This window comes from Budorcas taxicolor, chromosome 3 (assembly GCF_023091745.1).
Source record: "Budorcas taxicolor isolate Tak-1 chromosome 3, Takin1.1, whole genome shotgun sequence".
NCBI lineage: Eukaryota > Metazoa > Chordata > Mammalia > Artiodactyla > Bovidae > Budorcas > Budorcas taxicolor.
Window position 1 is genome coordinate 58,990,422 of NC_068912.1, and position 12,646 is coordinate 59,003,067.

At 43.2% G+C, this 12,646-nt stretch overlaps 1 protein-coding gene across 1 annotated transcript in view; it reads left to right on the top strand.

Moving 5' to 3' along the window:
* Positions 1-11,997, top strand: part of MCOLN2 (mucolipin TRP cation channel 2) — a 62,510-nt gene extending 50,513 nt beyond the window's left edge. Inside the window, exons 12-14 of the mRNA XM_052636681.1 lie at positions 7,446-7,652; positions 9,444-9,565; positions 11,921-11,997. Of these exons, the coding sequence (XP_052492641.1) occupies positions 7,446-7,652; positions 9,444-9,565; positions 11,921-11,957 (366 nt within the window). The 3' untranslated portion in view covers positions 11,958-11,997. The remainder of the gene's footprint in view (positions 1-7,445; positions 7,653-9,443; positions 9,566-11,920) is intronic.
* The last annotated feature ends 649 nt before the right edge of the window (positions 11,998-12,646 follow it).

The following is a 12,646-nucleotide window of genomic DNA, read 5'->3' on the forward strand; positions in this document are numbered from 1 at the left end:
GCGGGTTGCAGTCCATGGGGTTGCAAAGAATCAGGCACACATCTTCCCTCTCCCATCATTGTTTGGGAAGATGCTCAGAAATGTTGCTTTAATTTTATCAAACTAGCTACCATTCTCAAGTGCTATGTGCTAAATAGATAAGGTGCCCATGTTCTTTACCTCCCTTGCTCTGTTAGCCCTCCCATTAACCCTGTGGGAAATATTATTACCTTTTGACAGAAAATAAGGATCTTAATATGTTAGATTCCTGGGGTTGAATAGTTAGTGAATGGCTAAGATAGAATTCACACCCAGCTCACCTTTACCTGAGTACACATCGTTTGACCAATAAGCTGAAGGCTTTTCTTCTTTTCTTTTCTTGGCATTACCTAAAACAAATCATTACAAAAGAGCATTTAGTCTGACTCAAGAGTGTATCAACCATGAGAGGAAAGCCGAGTCATCATTCTTATTTCTTTCAATATGTGTCAAGGTTACCTTGTGAAAAATGGTGTTCTTTTGCTTTGTGAGTCTTAACTGTATTTTCATATCTTCAGCTCTGTCCTTTCAAAGAGTCCAGGAGATCAGCACTATCCAAGAAAAATATGAGAGCTACAAATGAGAGCCATGTCTGTACTTTTAAAATTTTTCTAGTAGCCACGTTAAACATTTTTTTAGAGAAATGGATGAAATTGATTTTAATTATGCCTTTTATTTAATCCAATATATTTCAAATATGACTTCAGCCTGTGTTCAGTATAAAACATTGAGGCCTTTTTTAGGCACCGAGTCTTTGAGATCTGGTGGGCATTTTGTCCCAGCAGCACACCTCAGCCTGGACTGGCTATTCATCAGATGTTCCATGGTCACCCGGAGCTGGTGGTGGCCATACCGGATGTCTCACCTCTTGACTTCTGTCTCTTAGTTAACGCCAGTCTGTCACTTCTCCCCTGGAGGAGTAGAGAGATAAGAACTATATCTCTGTGGCTGTGTAGCAGGTCTGTTTATGGCTTCTATCTCCCATTCCTAACCAAGCTGATCTATTTGGAAAACACAGAGTTCAGTTAGTTCAGCGGATGCACTGCTCAATAGTTAGAGAAAACCTTCACATTGGTTCTGGACTTCTGTTTTTTCTTCTCCATATTACTTCTTCTTTGAGTCTAAAGTTAGAATTGTTTACTCCCCCTGCATATCTCCCTCCAAACCAATCCAAATGGTCAAAAATGTCAGGTTCTGCCAGTCAGTCACTATCTGTTGAATCAGAAGACCTTCAAGTATTGCCTGAAAGCTGGACGGCACCATAGTGAGCATTTTCTAGAATCACAGCTAGCTTGGGTGTAGAAGCTCAATCGCTCTTTAAATAAACAAACAAAAAACTCTAAAGAGAAGGTATCAGAAAAACCAGAAATTCACCCTGATGCTTGTCTGGCAGCAGGAATCCCACATTTTAGCTTCTGGCTTTCCTGTTAGACATCAGATTTCAATGGTTCAACTGAAAGAGAATAAAAATACAAGTGTCCTGCCAACGTTTACTCCAGCACTAATGGACATTGGCACAATGCCCTTTCAAAATGTGTGAGCATGGTAGGCTGGAGCCTGTTGCTGTTCAATAATTTAAGATGAGTACTGGAAGAACATAACTGTAATGTGGCTTTGACGTTGCCAGAGTACTTTCTGAGGAATATACCACAGTCTTGCATTTATTGTCCCCATTTTGCAAATGAAAAGACAAAGCATTGAAAAATCACTGGTCTTGGCTCACGCCATCGGTAAAATTTTAGTGGCACCAGAATTACACCTTCTTGCTTTCAAGGCCTCTGGTTTTATCCAACCACCTCTCTTACTCAGAACAACTATTAGCTGGTTAAAACATTTTATGTGAATGCCACATGAGACTCTTAGCACCAACTCTTGAAGCAAATTTTTATGTCACTCTCTGACATAAGCCATTGCAAACTGTGCTTTCATTCACATGAAAGTTCTTTTTGGCTCAATTGAACAATGATCATTTGTGGAACAAATGCTTGGGTTTTCACTGTGGTAGCCTGCAGCCTGTGGAGACTCTTTATGGAGATATCCATTTGATATTTATTCAACATCTACTGTGCCCCCAACACTGTCAGATTCTTCTAGCCCAAATTCTTTGAGGACAGGGACCATGGATTATTGCTTTTTGCATTCCTCATATCGAGTGTGGTCCAAAGAACATGGTACCACAATGTTCAGCAAGTTTGCTGAATGACGAGAAACAGAGACAGCAGACCTGCTTTCTGGGGACTTGTAAGCTTATAAGAACCAAAGCAGTTTCCTAGGGATGCATCTGTAGCCTAGAAGCACATTAGGACCTTATTTCTCTTTACCTTGGGTATTGTTTTAATCTCTGTTTTTTTAAAAAATTGAAGTATGGTTGATTTGGAGAAGGAAATGGCAACCCATTCCAGTATTCTTGCCTGGGAAATCCCATGAACAGAGGAGCCTGGCGAGTTACAGTCCATGGGGTCATAAAAGAGTTGGACACAACTTAGCAACTAAACAACATAATTGATTTACAGTGTTTCAAGTGTACAGCAAAGTGATTCAGTTATACACACACACACACACACACACACATATATATTCTTTTTCAGATTCTTTTCCATCATAGGTTATCACAATATATTGAATACAGTTCCCTATGCTATATAGCAGGTCCTACTTATTTATCTGATTTATATATAGTAGTGTGTATCTGTTAATTCGAATTTCCTAATTTATCCTCCTCCCCTTTTCCCTTTGGTAACCATAAGTTTATTTTCTATGTCTATGTGAGTCTATTTCTGTTTTGTAAATAAGATCATTTATATTGTATTTTAGGTTCCCCATGTAAGTGGAATCCATATGTAAGTGACATCATGTGATATGTGTCTTTCTCTGTCCAACTTACTTAGCATGATAATCTCTAAGTCCATCCATGTTGCTGGAAATGGCATTATTTCATCTTTTTATGGCTGAATAATATTCCATTATATAGATATATATATATTCTTTATCCATTCATCTGTTGATGACATTTGAGTTGCTTCCATGTTCCATGTTTTGGCTGTTGTGAATGCTACAAACATTGGAATGCACTTATCTTTTTGAATTAGAGTTTTCTCTGGATATATGCCCAGGAGTGGGTTTCTGTATCAAATGGTAACTCTAGTTTTTTAAAGACCCTCCATACTGTTCTCCACATTAGGTATTTTTAAAGCTAACTTATACTGTGGATCTTGGCAACTGAAACTAGCTCACAGCCACTTCTTATGGTATGAAATGGTAGAGTATGTACCATTTACTTACCTTATTAGGTCTCTGTTTAACTTTTTGGTGGGTTAAAATAAATCTCATGTGCCCAGAGAAGAGGGAGAGAAATAATGTTAATGCTGAGATGCATATTATGTCCAAATTGACTCTAAGCAACTGCATAGGAAACTAAGGGATGAATTTGCACTGTGCCCACCAACTCGCAGTTCTGGAACTTGAAACACAAACTGCTGGAGGTTCTTGACACTAAAGAAAGGAATTGGCCGATTTCCAAGAGAAACTGAGAAATATGGATTAAAATTTTTTTAAATTAATTTTTGGTTGTGCTGGGCCTTCATTGCTTTTCATGGACTTTAGCTGTAGTGAGTGGGGTCTGCTCTTGGTTGCAATGCTCGGGTTTCTCATTGTGGTGGTGTCTCTTGTTGCCTTGTGAGGGCTCTAGGGCACATGGACTTCAGTAGTTGCCCACATGGTTAGTTGCTCCTTGGCATGTGGAGTCTTCCTGGACCAGGGATCAAACCCATGTCCCCAGCACTGGCAGGTGGATTCTAAACCACTGTGCCACCAGGGAAGTCCTGAGAAATATGGATTATTAATGGTGCCATCAGAGTTGTAATTGATGTTCATAGAAACCAACTTGAACCACATTGTCTTAAGGCTAGTGGTGGGGTGGAAACTAGTTACTCTGGGAACTGCCTGTCTTATTATTAAATTATCTGCATATTAATAAGTGATTTGCTCCAATGGATGTTCCCTCCAGGTCTCTGTGGAGAGTGACTTTAGTCCAGGTCTTCAGAGTTGTTGCCAATGTAGCAAACCATGGGCATGATTCTTATTTGGGGTATGTCTGTATGCTCTCCTTTGGTTACAGAATTTACCCCGTGAATCTCTCATGGACTGCGAGTTTGCTAGCTGGTTGGGGTACAGAGAAGTGTGCAGACAACAATTAGAAGACCAACGGTAGTTTCTTCTGTGGTTCTTACTGATGCAGAGAACAAACTAGAGCTGCCAGGGCAGTCTGTCTTGATGTAAGACTGAAATAGCCCTTCAACACTGGCTTCATTGGACAGAGACAATGACGGATGTACCAGATGAGTTACTCCAGGGTTCTTGGTTTGGATTTTCACTTTGCCTCCAGACTTTGCATTATTGTTAAGCAAGAGAAACGATCTGAAGGCTATGTTCTTTGAAGTTGAGATTTTATTGCAGCTTGGACTGGAGGCCGAAGAGGTTGGAGTGAGGAAGTCTTCCCTGGAGTTTTCTGTAATAAATATTTAAGTGTGAAATCAGAGGGGGGTAGAAAGAGTGGGTTAGAGAAACACCATACAAGTAGAGCAGGGAAAATAAATTCATTCAACACACTGCTCTTTTTTAAATTGAAGAATAGTTGATTCACACTGTTAGTTAATTTCTGCTGTACAGCAACATGATTGTTATACATATATATAGATTCTTTCTTTAAATGTTCTTTTCCATTGTGGTTTATCGAGGTTCCCTGTGCTATATAGTAGACTTTGTTGTTTATCCAGTCTATATATAATTGCTTACACCTGCTAACCCCAGCCTTCCACTCCAGCCCTCCTCCAGACCCCTCCTCTTAGCAACCACAAATCTGTTCTCTATGTCAGTGAGCCTGTTTCTATTCCACAGATAGGTTTCTTTTATGTTGTATTTTAGATTTCACATATAAACAACACATAGTTTTAAGCAGTTGATTATTTTGAAGTAATCTTTTTCTGGTAGGAGGCTGGAATGGCAGAAAGAGAGAAATTTGGAAGGGAAGCCCATTTTCTGGGCTCAGGTGGTGGGAGCTATTATTGTGTTGCCTGTGAATCCATATTGATAACACAGCTCCCAACTGGAAATGTCCCAGAAACATTCACAGGGACTTGTCCCCACAGCCACACATGCTGACCTGATGGATGTACTGGCCCCTCCTCCTGCTAAGGACAGATTAGGTTCTGTTACAGCTTTGCAGCAACCTGTTGTATCTGCATTTCTGAAAACTGTGTCACCTTTTACCTATTAAGTCATTATCATTCTTCACAAAGAAACTTTTCACACTTATCTAATGTTTAACCCTCTGACCTCAGAGACTTCATTCATTAAGCACTTGCTGTTTACTTTCTGTGGATATGGTGCCTAAGCCAGGTGGGGGCTGTGAGCTTCCTGGGGCATTCCACACCAGCCCCTGCTCAGCTCTGCCCCCAGGGCTTCAGGTGTTCAATCAGCCTCTTGCTAACTACCTCCTGCCAGCTGCCTCTACCTGCCCCTTAAATTGGCCTTGTCTGGAACAGAGTCCATCAGAGGTTCCTCCCTCAGCCTCCTGGGCTTACTTTCTCCCCACTTTCCTCTGGATTGCTTGCAGTCCTGGGCCCCTGCACTCAGTCTGACTGGCACCCTGGCCCCTGAGCTTGTCTCACTTTGGGAGATCTTCACGTGCCACGGAAACAGATAGCAGATCCTATCCCTCTTCTGTCCAAGTTTTCACTCTTCTCCAGGGAAGGCGAGATTAGTCTGAAATATTTAGAAGCCCAGACAAGGCTCTGTGCGCACAGCACACACTCACTCTCCAACCACTCCTTCGGCTGTGCACCTATTCCCCCCATATTCACTGAGCAAATTTCTCTTCCTCCTCTCACTGATGAGCACCTTGGCTTTCAGGCCTGACTTCTGAGGGCCACTTTCTTTAGGCAGCCCACCGAGCTCTGCCACAGGTGTTAGGTTTCTTGGCAGCGGCTAACTGTTAGCTGGGGAGCCCTCAGAAGACACACCTGTGATCATTCATCCCTATGCACTTTCCCACCTCTGGTAATCTTTAGATTTTAAGGCTTGAAAATAATCTGAATCCATGGTTGGAAAGGCTACAAAGAAACCAATTTTCTTGAGCCTCTGTCTCTGGCCCTTCCACCTTTGCTGCTGCTCTGCAGTTCTTTCAGAAAGCAGTTTAGCAGATTTTAGCCTTAAAATGTTAATCATGGGCTTCCTTGGTGGCTCAGTGATGAAGAATCTGCCTGCCAATGCAGGAGAGACTGGTTCAGTCCTTCATCTGGGAAGACATCACCTGCTGCAGAGCAACTAAGCACATGTGCCACAACTGTTGAGCCCCCGCTCCGCAAGAGAGGAGCCCCCGCTCCACAGTGAGAGGGGCCCCCGCTCCACAGTGAAAGGGGCCCCCGCTCCGCAAGAGAGGGGGCCCCTGCTCCACAGTGAGAGGGGCCCCCGCTCCACAAGTGAGAGGGGCCTCTGCTCCACAGTGAGGGGAGCCACCTCAATGAGAAGTCTGCACATCGCAACTAGAGTACAGCCCCTGCTCACTGCAACTAGAGAAAAGCCAGTGCAACAGTGAAGACCACACATGACCAAAAAAAAAAAAAAAGTTAATACTGAGACCTAATAGTAGGAAAAAACTCAGTGCTGAGAAATGTGCCTTGCGTTGTTCTCTACAATAGCAAACATGATTAGGGTGTCCAGTGAAAGGGAAATAGTTACAGTTGACATTTCCAACAAATGATCTCTGGGTATGAATAATACAAGACTATGTTAAGTAGAAAAGAAAGAAAAATCGGATCCAAAATTGTCAGGTGACTTGACCACAAATATATAAAAAGTCATTGGAAAAGACCCTGATGCTGGGAAAGACTGAAGGCAGGAAGAGAAGGGGGCGACAGAGGATGAGATGGTTGGATGGCATTATTGACTCAATGGACATGAGTTTGAGCAAACTCTGAGAGACAGAGGACAGGGAAGCATGGGTGCTACAGTCCATGGGGCTGCAAAGAGTCAAACATGACTTAGCACCTGAAAAACAACAACAACATAAAGAGTGCAAAGGAAAAAAACTGAGAGAGGTGTCAAGAAATTATCTTTGTGAATGTAGAGGAGTGTTTTGAGTAACAATTTGCAATGCATGGTATGCCAGGTGCCCTAAAGTGAATGTTAATGGTGATAACAATGGCAGCAACAATGTCTTCAGCGAAACCAGCTAACTATATACTTCTCTACTCGTCGGCTAGCATATCTCAGTCTACTTTCCGTCCCCTCTCCACAGTTTGAAAATTTGAACACGGTTGCTGAGTGTAAAATGGCAGCAACAATGTCTTCAGCGAAACCAGCTAACCTGATACTTCTCTACTTGTCGGCCAGCATATCTCTGACTACTTTTGGTCTCCCCTCCACAGTTTGAAAATCTGAACACGGTTGCTGAGTGTCTGTTTTCTCTGGTCAACGGTGATGACATGTATGCGACCTTTGCTCACATCCAGCAGAAGAGCCACTTGGTGTGGCTGTTCAGTCGCCTGTATTTATATTCCTTCATCAGCCTTTTCATATACATGATTCTCAGCCTTTTCATTGCAATTATTACAGACTCTTATGACACCATTAAGGTAAGCACTGATCATTATTTCCTACCAAAAACTATTGCAAATTCTGTATAGATTGGAACATAGGAAAATACTATAGTTTTTTACTTACTTAAAGTACTATAGTTTTACTTAGATTTTTGGGATTTTATAGAAAAGAAACTTTTTAGATGCTGGAGGTTCATTTTAAATATGCATTTAGGACATTGTTCTTGGTGCCCAGATTGGGGTGGACTGGTTTGGAGGTATAGTGGGAAAGAGAAAGGAAATGGGTAAAGATGGGCCTGCCTGCCTGCTAAGTCGCTTCAGTTGTGTCTGACTCTAAGTGACCCTATGAACTATAACCTGCCAGGCTTTTTTGTCCATGGGATTCTCCAGGCAAGAATACTGGAGTGGGCTGTCATACCCTCCTTCAGTAGATCTTCCCGACCCAGGGATCGAACCTCCATCTCCTGCATTGCAGGCAGATTCTTTACCACTGAGCCACGGGGGAAGCCCGTAAGGATGGGCTGAATTTGGTAAATCAGGTAGCTGGGCTGTGGATCTTAGTACTTACAGGCATACGTGCCTGTCCTGGAACTTCAGCTTTGAGTGCTAAGTTTCAGTGATAAAGGGTGACCATCTTCCTGACAACTGTCCACAAGCGGGCACACCTCAAACACTGGATGCCACTCATGTGATGCAGGTTTCCCTTAAGTTACAAAATCTAAGGCTTTTGTGGCTGTTTAGCTTCCTACCTTCCTAAGCTACCCAGTGGACCCTGTGTCCTTTCAGACTGGGTCCATTTAACTGATCTGTAGCATGAAGGAAGTTCTGTAGCCTCGGGGGGTGGTGTCTCCACTGCAGATGGTCGTGCTTGGAGCCAGCACCCTGTTTGGGGCCAGCATCTGAGCAACCAGGGATTCCATGTCCATGTCCTATGTTGTTGTCCTCTTCTTGAACCTTCTCAGACTATCCCAGAAGAAGCCAGTCTGTTGGCAATACTCCTGAGCATTTTGTGCAGGAGACACACGTTCCTGTAGGAATGGGTGGCTGGCTGCAGGGGGGCTGGCTGTGGGGAGAGGAGCCAGGCCTGCTCAGTGTGGGTGCTGTCTTTGGGTGTGGCAGTGTCCCTGTGAGGGTGCCAAGCCCTGGTGCCCTGGTGGATGATCTCACTGAACAGGAGGGGAGGGGTCTCTCAGAGTCTCTGTGTCTGTTTGGAGGAACCTACTGCCTTCTACCTCACTAAGCGACCAGCTTCGATAAAACTTGCCAGCCCAACTCCACATGGGCCGTGTGGGAAAGAGGAGGTTTCTCCTGGGCTTGCAGTGAACACAAAAGCTTTAGACTGCTATTTCCTTCACTCCTTTAATTAACATGCCTCTAGGCTTCCTTGGTGGCTCAATGGTAAAGAATCAGCCTGCCAGTGCAGGAGACAGGGTTTAGATCCTTGGGTCGGAAAGATCTAGAGAAAGAAATGGCAACCCACTCTAGTATTCTTGCCTGGGAAACCCCAGAGACAGAGAGCCTGGCGGGCTGCAGTCCATGGGGTTGCATGAGTCAGGCACGGCTTAGCGACTAATAAAACAATAACAACAACAACCCTTCCCCACTAAGGCTTGCATTCTGGAGTTTTCCTCCAAACGGCTCTCTGTTCCCATGTCTTGCCTTTCAAGGGACCCAGAGATAGATTGATTATTGTTAATATCAGTTCTTAGATCCGAGCTTGCAACGTGGGAGAATTTTATTTTAGCAGAGGTGGGTTTTGTTCGTTGACAAAGGGAGCAATTTCTCATACTGTATAAATAAGGTAACCACACTGTGTACTTTTTAAAGAAATACCAACAGAATGGGTTCCCTGCCACGGATCTTCAGGAATTCCTGAAGGAGTGTAGTAGCAAAGAGAAGTGTCAGGAAGAGTCACCAGCCTTCCTGTCCAGCATCTGCTGTCTGAGGAGGTCAGTATTGTGTCGAGTCAGGTCTCCATGCTCCCAGGATGGGATGCTCTGTTGCCTTAACAAAGAGTCCTCCCAGGGCAAACGCTGCACTCAGAAATCAGCTGATTGGAGGAAACAATGCAGCCCTCCTTTCTTTCCTCCCACTGCACTTGGCTTTAGAAATCCATTGTTTCTTGTAAAACAAGGTACAAAGGTACATGACATGGTTGGAATCTCTTGGGAATGTTAAAGCCTGTTATGAGAAGGCATGAACTATGTCCCTGAAGTCAGGAGGGTGGGCTGGCCACAGGAAGAGGTCAGAATCCTTCATTTACAGGTGTAGCTCCGGGATGTTTTCCCCTTTTCACAATTGGTGGTACAAGTAACCTTCCTTGAGCAGAGCAGAAAATCTGCTTGAGAGGGGCTCTGTGTGTCCTTGGCTGCAAACACAAATCAGTTGATCAGTGGCTCTTTGCTCACCATTCATTGGGGCACTTACATAGTCCGGACCTCAGTGACAAAACCTCCACACAGTGGGTTGGGGACTAGAATGGGGGACACTTGAGGATAATCTTAACTGTGCCCGTGTCTGTTTTCATCTCAAGTCAGGGATGGGGGTTGTTAGCCAGAAGTATCCCCGACTTGCGTCCTTTGAGAAGCATTCGCTAAACCAGAGTCCTGAAGGAAGAGGAAGAGGAAGAACATAATTACTACTTAAAGTCACAGGATGTATTTTTCGTTAATCAATTCGCACTGCATCTTGGGATTTGAAATGGTATGATGGAGCACTTCTAAACAATGTCTAGTAAATATGAAATGAGATCTTCTGAGAAGAGTTCAGTTTTTACAGTCACATTTTATCCTCTCAGAGCATTAAAGTGTTGCCATGGAAGCAGGGATAAAGGGAAATTATTTTTCTTAATAGGCAGCTGCCTCCTAAGGGGTACCTTACATAAGGTACCTTTTCTAATTAGAAAGTTGCTTTTCTAATCTGTAATTAACCACACACACAAAAAATCATCTCAGAATGTAAAATAGTTGTGAACACTGGACAGTAATGGATAGGCTTTTGGTGCTTGATTTTTGGACCTTGGTTTGTACCAGAAAAAGCCCCAGAGGGTTGTTAGATCTTTTCTCGTGCAGCCATATGAAACAAGTGAAAGATTTAAAGAGTGAACTGCAGGACTGATTGATAAGATTGAGTCTGGCTGGTGAGAACAGAGCAACATCAGCAGGCAGTTTTCCCTAAGATGAACTAAGTCTTGTGGAGAAGGTGTGTCTGGTGTGAAGAAGAGTCTGCTCATAATGAGCAATGAGAGAATTAGTAGAACCAGAGAGTCAACCAAAGGAAGCCAAGTAAAGAACAGGATGTTGAAAGTTTTGAAAAAAGAGGAGATCAAAAATAGAAACAGAAGTGGCCGTTACCAAAGATGGCCATGGGTGAAGTCAGCTTGATCGGTTTTAGCTGAATAATTGGATCAAAGCCTGGAATCCAGGGGATCTGGCTGGACCCTGCACAGAAACAACGAAGGTCATGGGGTCTAATGAAGGAAATGGGTTGTATTAAGGCCTTGGAACAAGTGATGGTTTTGAAATCATTGAAAATTAAATACACCTGGATGTGTTTAACAGCTGGAAACTTAAGAATGAAATAAAATTGAGGAAGGTGACTTAATTCAATGAGTCTAGGACTCATTTTATGACTGGAGAGTACATGTTGGAGAAGAACCATAAAGGCATCACAAGTGTTAGTGTCTGGGCCCTACTCCAGTGCCCATGACATGCAACCCAAGTATCACAGCTCGGCCTCCTTCAGAGAATGGCCAGGTTGCTCTTCTTCAACCAAGCAGCCCAGCAACCACCAGAGACTCCTTCTCTCTTGAATAATTGACAGAGCCTCTAGCCTGATGGTCAGAACATTTGGGTTTTCATTTTGGATTCTTCCAATTACTGAATGTGTCCCATGACCTTTCCTAAGCCTCTGGGTCCCTCTGTGGTATCATCAGGGTGGAACAAGTAGCCTCTGCATCCTCTTCTGGTTCTATGAGGAGGTATGCTTCTGGTCTGGTTCTCTGGAGGGGTGTGCTGGTTTGAGAAGATGCAGTTAATCTTTCCCCTTCTCTACCATAGTGAAGGAGGAAAATCTGCAGTTCTAGCAATGGAGATGGAGGGTGGACAGCTCCTCAAAACTGCCAGAAGCATCTAGTCAAACCCCAATTAATGTAAATTGTCCTTAAGTTTCCTTCCACTTAAATGTTGCACTCAGCATGTCAGTAACTTAGGTATGCCTACATGATAGAGCATGTATTCCTGTTCCATCTCAAAGAGTTTTAAGTTTTTGCTCTCTTTTCTCTACTTCTCCCATTTCTGTTACAGGAATAGAAGTGATGACCATTTGATACTTATTAACTGAAATCCTCCTGCTGACGATGATCAAGTTTCAGGTCTCCATACTGAATGACAATGTAGAGGGGCCCCAAATGGCTTGGACCAGCACTTCCAAAAATACCGACTGTGGATGGGGAAAGAGGACTGACTGCCAGCTGGCTGAATAGAACTGAAGTCCCAAAGTGCCTTTTTATAAACTTGAGTGATGAAGAATAGAGCACAGTCACCTCCTGGGCACTGGTGTCATAGAGCAGTGACAGTGAAATTCTGTCTTGGTGTTTTAAATTATTATCATATTTCAGAGTGTGTAAAACAACGGTATTTAAAGCCATGTATTTGAAGATGTGAGTTTATCATCAAATATGGGTTTGTCTTAAAAGTGATTCTTGGGTTAGAAGACATTTATTAATCCATGGTCTGCACAAGACAGAGATTGGTTGCAATACCAACTTAGAAACTCAATGCTGGAGAACTATTAAGCCATGTAAAGATTACACTTAAATCAACAAAAAGACCTCTTGCAGTGGACATTTCTTGGCCTATGTTTTCCTGTGGTCTTCTCAGAATGATCTGAAGAAACTGTTGGTAAAGTCAGTGGAAAGAATTGGAAACATAGTCATTTGGACACCTTGTCACTTGTGCTCCTTGTTGATTGTACACCTAGGACATGTGGACATTATACTACAGCAGTGGTCACTCATTTTAACACCTGAA